At 37.3% G+C, this 10,564-nt stretch overlaps 1 protein-coding gene across 1 annotated transcript; it reads right to left on the reverse strand.

Annotated features, from left to right (window-relative positions):
* Nucleotides 1-2,808: 2,808 nt before the first annotated feature.
* LOC140894710 (omega-3 fatty acid desaturase, chloroplastic-like) lies at nucleotides 2,809-6,282 on the reverse strand. The gene is made up of 8 exons (XM_073303291.1): nucleotides 5,574-6,282; nucleotides 5,393-5,482; nucleotides 5,217-5,283; nucleotides 4,525-4,617; nucleotides 4,256-4,441; nucleotides 3,923-4,003; nucleotides 3,389-3,526; nucleotides 2,809-3,282 (listed from the first exon to the last, which is right to left on the reverse strand). The coding sequence occupies exons 1-8, from the start codon at nucleotides 6,080-6,082 to the stop codon at nucleotides 3,100-3,102; spliced, it is 1,347 nt and encodes a 448-aa protein (XP_073159392.1). The 5' UTR covers nucleotides 6,083-6,282; the 3' UTR covers nucleotides 2,809-3,099.
* Between the last annotated feature and the right edge of the window lie 4,282 nt (nucleotides 6,283-10,564).

The raw sequence follows: 10,564 nt of genomic DNA on the forward strand, positions 1-10,564 counted from the left end.
TATTTATACACTTTTGTTATCGTCGGTTGTATTCTGCCGATTGGATTTATTGTATTTTAAATTATCCGCTCTTTACGCTTTAAGTTTTTATTGCATGCACTAATTAACTCTGATTAGATAGTGGATCCGGGTAGGGTCGCTACATTTTATGATACTTAGAGTACTCTTTCCCTTTCAACTCCTCCTTCTTCGGCACTTGATGATCCGGAGGCAATGTGACAAATTTCTCCTTGACAAGAAAATCAAAAATATCCTCTATCTTCGACACATCAATGGTATACTGAATAGTACTCTGACCTTGCATCGCTGATGAACTTAGTTTCACAGGTTCACCAGCTTTGCGTTTCAGCGACGGACATATAAAGGAACCAGCTTTGCCAACTTCTGTAAATGCCACGCCCTCCACATCCTGATAATAGGAACCAACAGTCGTTTTCTTTCTCCTTGATTCCTCCTGCAAGAGTTCCTCATAATCTGCTAGTTTTGCAGTCATCTCATAAAAATCACGAAATTCAGTTCCATGGAATTTTTTTCTCAACTCAAAGTCCAATCCTCTTTGAGCTAACTTAGCGAACTCGGGCTCTTGAAGGAACACTTTACACCGACTTTTAAATTTTTGAACCGCTCAATGAACAACCATGCATTTTCCCCCAATTTCTGAGTTAACCTGCACAAGTCATCAATGCTAGTCTTTGGTTTAGTTCTGTAGAATTGAGTACAGAACAACTTCTCCAATTCTTGCCAAGTGAAAATAGAGTTCCTCGGTAACTAAGTATACCAAGTGAAAGCTATCCCAGTAAGAGTATTTGGGAACAATTTCATCTTGAAGAATGCAAAGTTATCATAATTAGCCAATGTTCCACATCATATGGTGAACCGTGCCACATGTTCCGTAGACAATTGGTCGTCATCTCCCGAGAACAACAGGAAATCAGGAACCTTAAAACCCTTGGGATAAGGATTATTAATGTAAATGAGCACTGGATAAGGCTTGTGGAACTCAGGGCTAGTCATCGGCCTAATCCCTGGTCCATACAGGTCCTGTACCATTTCTCTCAATAGTTCATGATCCACTGGTGTTGGTCCAGTCAGGGGATGATGATAAGTGGTTGCCCCCCGAGTGTTCAGCATGGGATACGGGTGAGCAAACGGTTCTTCATAAAAGCCAGGTTGTGCTCCCGGGTTAGTGACTGCAAACCTTGGAATGATAGGTCCCTTGCCACTGAATTTTTGGATTGGCGGAACCCTTCCCCATAGTTCCTCTTCTCTTCTCTGAGGAGGAGTGTACCTTTCACTCTGATGAACAAACCAGAGTGCCCAGGGCGGCGAAGATCACCTGACGGGGAACCCCCACTGGATCCTCCACCTTTATTGGGTTTATGACATTTCTCAGCAGTTTTCTTCGGGTTCACTGTCTGTTCCTGAGATATGGTGACTTTAGGAACAGATTCTCCACTAGATTTGATTTTTCTCATCTCACCTCGCATGAAGCTCATGGCTTAAATCATAAACCTATGCTCCTCTTCCATACGTTCCATAGTGCTAGCAACCATCATATCCATGTCTTCAAACTTTTTCGAAACCATGGAGTCAACATGTTCAGAAGGAATCAACATTATTTCTGGAATTCCACTAGATCCTCCACCTTCACCAGTTTGTGGGGGTTTCTCAACATTTTCAACCTCCGTATGAACAACAATTTCAGCACCATCAACATGTGGAACGGAGCCTCCAGCACCATCCTCTTGCGACGACTTGTCGTCACCTTTCTCCTGACCTCTACGATTCCTCGGTAGCATGGTCCCACCGGGCGTGCCAAAATTATGTTGCACACAAAAATGGCTCGAATGGGTGTATTGCTAGCGTATGTCTCGCTTTCACCATCAGTCTCAGTTCCACCTGTTATATGCCAAAGAACAAAAAAAAATGAGAGGAGAATTATTAATAGCAATCGAATATTTATTCTTTGCTACTAAAAATTCAAAATTACACATGTTTGTCATAATAAAACAAAGGATAATTTGCTCAAATAGTTAGAGGAACTAATAGAAAATGCTAAATGAGTACACTGAAAATTTCTGGAAAAATATGAAGATGCTAAATGTACGAAACTTGCACAAAAATTGATGTCAAATTGCAGAGAACTTTTGGAGCTTATTTGGTTGAATTTTGCGAGAGCCTCCCTCCTTGCTTCTACCATGCTTTTGTTTGGAAAAGTCTGTAACTTCCCCTCCATTACTCCTCATCATGGACCACGTAGTGTCATTTACCATTTTCATTTCTCATCAACCGATTTTGACTTGGTCAAGGTGTTTTGAAATAAACTTCAACTTCGATTTGCCGCTATCTTCCTTGCTGGACTCGGATTTCCTTTCTTTGATGGGCTTATTATAATCGGGCTTTAAGTATTAGGAACTTGGGCTCCGATTTCTTCTTCATGTTGGGCCTAGAAAATAATTTTATTTTCTGGCTAAACAAATACCAAACTAATAATAAATTTGACTATAAAGTGCCAAAAAAAAAAAACACATTACAAAAATTGCAATTTTCCTTGAAAAGTACTCCTCGCCCATTATCAAATACGTACATATTTGATCATATGAAATTTTCTACACTGGAATTGAAAAGACAATTAGAAACTCATAATATTATTCCTATATTTGCTTCATGTACGCAGCCTCAGTTTCCATATGCAAGCAATTCATTGTACTTTTTTGTCTGATGCAAGATACAGTACAATGTCATTATATGGGTTTAGTACATACTAGCCGCAGGGTACTATCCTGCCGGTGACATGGCGGATCATGATTGGTTAAAATCAATGGGTTCCACGTGGGGTCCACTGATTTTACTCAATCATAATCCGCCACGCCACCCGCAGGGTAGTACCCTGCGGGTGGCATCGACCTTAACCATTATATGACTGCACCAAGAATAACCCAATATTTATACAATAAATAATATCAATATGCTACTCCATCAGCGAGGAAAAGAATCAATATTTGTTGAGATCCACAAAAAAGGGTTGAATTAGTCACAGCTCGGTATAATCTGCTTCGAGCCAGCTCTTCTTTGTTCTTAGAAGTACGTTATATGTCATCAGCACTTGAGATTTTTCGACGTCTGAGGATCAGTTTGATAATATACAATATCACCAGTGTCGCTCACATAGTGATCTTTTCTCATGCTTTTTAAGAGGACTCCAAGTAAATGAAATGGCATAGGGCCTGATTTTTTAGGCTCCCTGTAATATTTTCCTAGTACAGGTCTAGCTGCTTCGGTCTGCATCGGAAGAGTAGTATTCATAAGCACTTGGTAGAATCAAACGAGTGAAAGTGATGGAAGAGGGACTGGTTTTTCCTTTTTGTCCCATAGAATTGACACTTACCGCTTCTATCAAATGATAGTGTGGGATCTGAGGGAAGAGGTGATGTATAACATGCGTCCCTATGTCATGGTGGATGTTGTTGATCCATCCGTAATCTCGGTCGAGGGTCGTAAGCCCGCCTCTGAGATAACTCCATTCCTGAGTTAACAAACATCGAAGTACACTTAGTAAAATAATGTATCAAGCAGAAACTTCCGTCGTGTTTTTTAAATAAAAGCTTCTTCAAATGTGAGTTTTAAAAAAATGCTCTTTCTTATATAGATTTTAAAAAGAACTTGATCCACAAACAGTAAAAACTATATTTTCAGCTTTTAATCACTTTTACGAGCAGAGAAGGCTGAACCTAAAGTTCGCCTCTTTATCCAAACTTAACCATTATATACAATAGCTTAGAAGCTAAGTGGATTTTAATGAAAACTTGCCATATCTTGTGATTTGTCAATAGTCTTCTGTTAATTAACTGGTTTAGATTTGAAAAATAACGGTTGTTTCTAGCGGAAATAAAAGGAATTAATATAAATTCGATTTGATTACCTTTCCACGGTACCAGGGAAGCTTATCCTCATGACCATGGTGATGTAAGTAGGTAACTAAATCAAGCCAGATTACAAAACCCTGCAGCCAATTCATTTGAACCGAATATAAATTATCCAGTCAGCTCAGAAAAAACAAGACCGAGAATTTGATTCAGAGGAGTTGCTAAATGTTTCCAAATGAGGATGAATAATTTTCGATGTTTTTAGCTCAGGCAGATGATGGCTGTCCCTGTTAAGCTCCCGTGATTCCACCCAAGCCCGCAATAAAATAAATGTTTACTATCCTGCTTGAATGACAAAAATAGCGTTGAAACAAACAGATATAACTAACCAAGTATGGCACTCCGTAGAGTTTGAGCAACTGAACAGGACCCATAATAAATGATAGTCCTACAAGCAATCCGACCATTGCCGTCCAAGAAAGGGTCGAGGTTATTACATCTTTCCTCTCATTTGGAACAAACAAATCACTGTTTGGATCAAAATGAGAGCCAGTTTTTCCCGGACTTCTACTCCACTGTCATCAATCCAATCAGTCAATTTCAGTTCAATCAAATAATAACTAAAAATTCATCGATTCTGAAGAAAGAAGCAACATACCAGATAGATTGGATATGCCAGCATGGGGAAAGGTAATATGAACCTCAGTTTCTTGGTAATGATATCCAGATTATTATATGTCTTCTCAGTTAACTGAAATAAATCCAATAAACAAACAAATCATAATCTTACAACATATTATTGATCTGTGTAAAGTATCAATTGCTCCACTGTCTCGTATAACTGCCTATCTAACAAAACAACATAAACATCGTGCTCAAACTCCTGTATGATTTAAACAAGTTCCTGGTAAAGCAACGATTGCTCTACTTGTTTGAGTAACTAGACATGCCACTATTATGTGCAACTCTTCATAAGTTGCAAGTCGCGTAAGAATTAACTTCACCGACAAACTGTTGAAAGATTTATTGGAGTCCTGTCAAAAGCAACAACTGCTAAACTTACTTGTGTGACTACTCATGTCACTACTGTGCGCAGCACTCCATAGGACGGAAGTTGCATAAGAATCAAACTTCGCAGACAAACTGATGTAAGATTTAAAAGATTCCTGTCTAAAGCAATAACTATACTGCTGTCTTGTGTGGCCTAATATTGGGCATAACAATTAAAATGCTGCACTCTACCGTCGGCTTTAAAAGATTTGAGCTATACCACCGAATATACCGTCAACACCAAATCAAGATATCAAGATCTCTAACACCAAAAAGCAGAACAGAAATATAAATACTTACAGGGTGCCAGGATTCATCATTCTCCACATGCCCATGGTTCTGATGATGAGTCCTGTGACTAATTCTCCTGCACAATTCACCACAAATTTCGTTCAGCCTCCAGAAAGTTACGTCGAAAACAAGATTTATTATCAACAAAAAGAATTGGAAATTTGGATGGATGACATGTAACACACCATCCATGGTAAGGAACCAAGATTGAAGAATGAAGAAGATGACCAACAACACTATTCAGCTTGTGATTATTTGAGAAACTTCCATGTCCACTGCAAATTCGAGATCAGAAAATAAGCCCTTTACACATAAGTAACCAAGAAAAACAGCAACATTCTAAAAAATCTCGTACAATAAATTTACCAATCATGGCCAAGAACAAAGAGAGCCCAGAACATAGTCCCCTGAGCAAACCAATACAAAGGCCACACCACCCAATTGTTAAAATAGGCAGCAAGAGCTGCCAACCCCAAAACCACAGCCACATCTCTCACAACATAACTCATAGACTTCCATGGATCCTTCACCCAACAATGCTTTGGGATTGCATTCTTAATATCAGATAACTTAAATGGAGGTGGCGACCCAGGGTCAAAACATCCTTCCCCGCCAATTCTCACCCTTTCCAATTCCTCGATTTCTTCCTCAATCCGAGGAACTCTAAGCGGGGCACTCACTTTCAAACCCCAACTCCTCTCTTTTTTGTTAATAATCCCATTAAAGAAACAAGATGGAAAACCATTTGCAACATTAATCCGCTCATTATTCAGCTTTGAGACGCTACAATTCAAGAAAGCTTGGCCGTTTCTTGGTTTGGGAAAAATTTTGGGAAGTGGCCGCAACCCACATTCAGATAGAACCCAACTAGCCATCTGAGATTATGTGCACCGCCCCCGCAACGCAAAATATAACCTAAAGATTCCGGCTTTTCGACGTTTTCTCACGCAAGTGGCGGAGAAGAATGTGTGGAGTCGATGGTTTCGCAGTATACGTGCAAAAATTTATTAGCTGGAAAAAGGGTACTTGCAGATAACTTAGGCCGCGGGTATTCTCTCCTCAAAATTCTCAGATCCAAGGAATCTCACAGTATTTATGGACTCCAATTCCAATTGGCCCATTTCTTCCCACTTTCCCATTCCCATTAAATCTTTCTTTTTCCTACTCGTATGAACAAATTAAACACGAATCTATTTTATTTCTTTTTTTTAATCAATATATGGTCAACGTTTCTGACTTTGATTAGGTTTGAAGTTGAATAGTCTCTTTCTCTTACATGTACGCGCACCTAAATTTTTCTTCTTTTTTTTTTTTTTAAATTAACATGTGGGTAATTTTAGGTCTGTAATTTTTCACTTTATAGAAACTAAAAAACAACGTAAAATCTCCCGTCTAAAATTGATTGACTTTTAGGTTGCACTTGGATGGAAGTATTTCAAATTCATATATTTCAAATATAATTTTGTTGTTTAGAAAAGTACCACCATAAATATCAAATCCACTTTTTTTATGTTTATATAGTATCTCATGATAATTATGATAGATTTTAAGTTCATCCAATAAAGTGGTCATTTGAAATCCATTTTAATCCATCTAACTAATACATATATAAATAATCAAGTTATGAATTTAAGATTTCTCTATGTTTCATTGTTAACACTAAAATTGTAATCGAAATCCAAAGATTTAAAATGCTTCCATCCGAGCGCAACCTTAAAATCGTGTTTTCATGCCTGATTTTTAAAAACATTTTTTTCTAAACACCGGTTTACATTTTCACAAGGGAGTTGAAAGTTATTTGACCGGGGCAATTAGAGTTTCATCTCCGCGATGTGTTTTATTTTGGAGAACTAGCTGTGGATGATGGTTAAATTAGAGGAAATTTCATATTATCTTGTCGTTACAGCAATATCCTAAGTGTCAGAAAATATTCTTGTAGATATTTTCAATATTTGTATAGATCTCTCATTATCTTTTTACCTTTGTAAATTGCATTGTAAGTTAGAGAGTTATTTTGTGTATATCTTTACACCTTTATAGGAACGCATCTGTATCTATTTATATTATAGTTGAGATCAATAAAATTATCACGTTCCATAAACTCTATACTTAGATGTATTTATTGGTCGATGTTTAATAATAGATGTGGTGCTCATTGATCTCATTCTCTCGTTCTTTCTCAGCGAAAGTATATTGTTGATCTCGTTGCTCGCTTCAATATGGAGAATGCAAAGCCAGTCCAAACACCATTGGCTACGGGCACCACCCTTTCTCTCCACTATGGTGCTCCCTCCACCGATGCTTCTCGCTATAGACAGGTTGTTGGCAGTATACAGTATATTCTCCTTACTCGCCCCGATGTGGCCTTTGCTGTCAACTGTCTGTCATCTTACATGGCTTCACTGATGCCGATTGGGCTGATAATCCTGATGATCGTTGCTCTACTGGCGCCTATGTCATTTTTTTGGGATCCAATCCGATCTCCTGGAGCTCCAAGAAGCAATGGTCGCTCGCTCGCTCATCTAATAAAGCCAAATATAGAGTTAATGCCTCTGGTGCAGCCGAACTTACTTGGATCAACTCACTTTTTTGTGAGTTTGGTGTCTCCCTTCCTTTTGCGCCGATCTTGAATAGTGATAATATTTGGGCCACTTATCTCTGTGTTAATCCTGTCTTCCACTCTCGTATGAAACACATGCGTTGGACTATCACTTTGTTCGAGAGTTGGTTCAACGCTTGCAATTGCAAATCTCTCATGTTTCATCTCAGGATCAGCTCGTCGATGCACTCACAAAGACTTTATCTTCTACTCGGTTCCGCGACTTAACTTTCAAGATTGGTGTTATTCATGAACCACCATCTTGAGGGGGCCTGTTAGCAAATATTCTTGTAGATATTCTCAATATTTGTATAGATCTTCGATTATCTTTTTACCTTGTAAATTGCATTGTAAGTTAGGGAGTTATTTTGTGTATATCTTTACACCTTTATAGAAACGCATCTGTATCTATTTATATGATAGTTGAGATCAATAAAATTATCACGTTCCATAAACTATATACTAAGATGTATTTATTGGTCAATGTTTAATAATAGATGTGGTGTTCATTGAATTTTTTTTTATTAATAAACGTTTACCATTAGATGATTTCTTAGAATACAACTTTAAAGGTAAGGTCTTGGCCTATTTTATCCGATACTTTAGTTGTTCTGATGTGACTAGTATCATTGTATAACTTTTTGGGGAGGTCTTGGTCTAGTCTCCCTCCCCCTTTAGGTTTTATTTGTATCGCTTATTTATGTTTATATACAGATAGGGGTCTGCCTAACCCTCGCTTTCGACGGTGTTTCCTTTTTAAAAAAAATAAAAATTTACCCGTTAAATTTGATAGAAATTTCTACACTCATTTTATCTTAAAAAATAAAAAAAAATTCCCGTTTGTAGGCCCAATAAAAAAAAGTATCTTAACAAAAGAATCAGGTAATTTAATAGGTTTGGGAATATTTGTTATATTTTTTGCGTAATATTTCTTAAATTTTATCATAATTTATAAAATCATCCTCATATCTTTATTATTGTTATTTCACAAAAAAAATCTTAATTATTATCCCATGCAAACATCGAGTAAGGGACCCAAATATAAGAATATATACTGATATACATACATTTTTTTAAAATCAGATATACATTTTTTTTAATCAAGATATACATACGTTTTTGAGAAGACAGTTCATGTGCGCCCAACTTTTTGTGGGGTCCTCCTTCGGAATCTAGTATTTCTTTGGTGTTGTATGTTTGAAGTACAACAATAAAAATAAATAAATAAATAAATAATATATTTTTTTTAAAAAAAAGAATAATGAAAAACGAACATGCACATGGTGTGTGATGATAATTGAACTCCACACTTTTTGTGTGGAATAGAAAAGAGAGGGCTGCGTAGTTGGGATTTCTTTGGGGTTTGTCCATATTGTATCGATAATAGTATTCTTGATGTATTTGAATTCAAAGAAACAGGGTCGTTCGAACATTATGTATTGAAATGTATTGGGTTAAGCGTGCAAGAGTGAATAGTAATTCATTTGTGACCTTCTGAGAATCTTTAGTGTGTCAAGCTACTGACGTTGCGTTACTTGATCTGGTTGGCTAGGTGGCTGTAAAACAGAGATATCGTATCTTAACGGGTAATAAATTCTCTGCTGGTCACAAAGACGGCAGTAGAAAAAGGATAAGACTGATCTCGAAAGGGAAATGAGACCGCACTAGCAGTAAGACACGCCCCTCCCTAGACCTAGGGGTGAGCATTCGGTCGGTTCGGTCACCGACCGAACCGAATTGGGAATAACCGAACCGAATCGATTTATTTTTATGTAACCTAACCGACCGATTTATGTATGATAACCGATCAAAACCAAATTGAATAAAAATCGGTTAATTCGGTCGGTGACCGAGTTAACCGATTTTTTTCTGGAAAAAAAAAATCTGAAAAAGAAAGTCAAAACCAGAAAATTTCGGTGATTAAAGTTTAGCAGCAAAACCAGGTAATTGTTATCTCAAATCTCATTTCAGCCTAAAAATTAGTCTCCCAAAAGCACAAGAGTTGAGAAATTAATGGAAGGGGTGCACTGACAGTTTTAAAGAAATTTTAATCATACCTCACCTTAGAGAAATCGACTTCTTTGAGAGATGAAAGTCGAAAGATCAAAGCAACGAGCAAAGACGATGACCATTGATGAGAACAGACTGCAAAGAGAATAGAGATAAATCGATTGTGTCTGCAATTTAGGGATTGAGGTTGTGGGCCGGATTTAGGGATTGAGGTTGTGGGCCGGTCATGTGTGCTTAGTTTTGAATTTTGGAAGCCCATGGGTCATGACCAATTTTATTAAAAATGTAAAAAAAAAAAAATATTTTGACAAATCGGTTAAATCGGTTAACCGATTTTTTAAAAGCAAAAACCGAAACCGAACCAATTTAACCGATTTGACCTAATTTTTTTGAAATGAAAACCGAATTTCCGAATTAACAGGACCGAATTTTTGAATTAGATCGGTTCGGTCGGTTAATTTGGTTTAACCAAGTTGATGCTCACCCCTACCTAGACCCATGGTCTTGACAGCCTGCCATCTGCACTTCCACGAGTATAAGGAAATAAAGCTGTGTCTTGGTTAAAGCTATAGCTTTTGGCCTAGCGGTAAGCGATTGATCCCAAAAAATGCATCGGAGGTAACACTCTCAGTGTATCATAGAATTTCTAATTTTTTACTTTGAATTCTTACAGGTCATATTTTAATTTAATACATTTCCATTTCCACATTGTATTTCATGGTAAATTTCAAATTATACGTGATGGAAT

This window comes from Henckelia pumila, chromosome 4 (assembly GCF_033568475.1).
Source record: "Henckelia pumila isolate YLH828 chromosome 4, ASM3356847v2, whole genome shotgun sequence".
Lineage (NCBI taxonomy): Eukaryota > Viridiplantae > Streptophyta > Magnoliopsida > Lamiales > Gesneriaceae > Henckelia > Henckelia pumila.

Bases quoted from the DNA above. Each gene is read 5' to 3' on its own strand.
- LOC140894710 (XM_073303291.1), bottom strand. From the start codon at position 6,082: ATGGCTAGTTGGGTTCTATCTGAATGTGGGTTGCGGCCACTTCCCAAA. The intron at 5,483-5,573 runs GTAAATTTATTG...TCGAATTTGCAG, and splicing joins TTTGTTCTTGGCCATGATTG to TGGACATGGAAGTTTCTCAA. The intron at 4,442-4,524 runs GTATGTTGCTTC...GATTGATGACAG, and splicing joins TGGCATATCCAATCTATCTG to TGGAGTAGAAGTCCGGGAAA.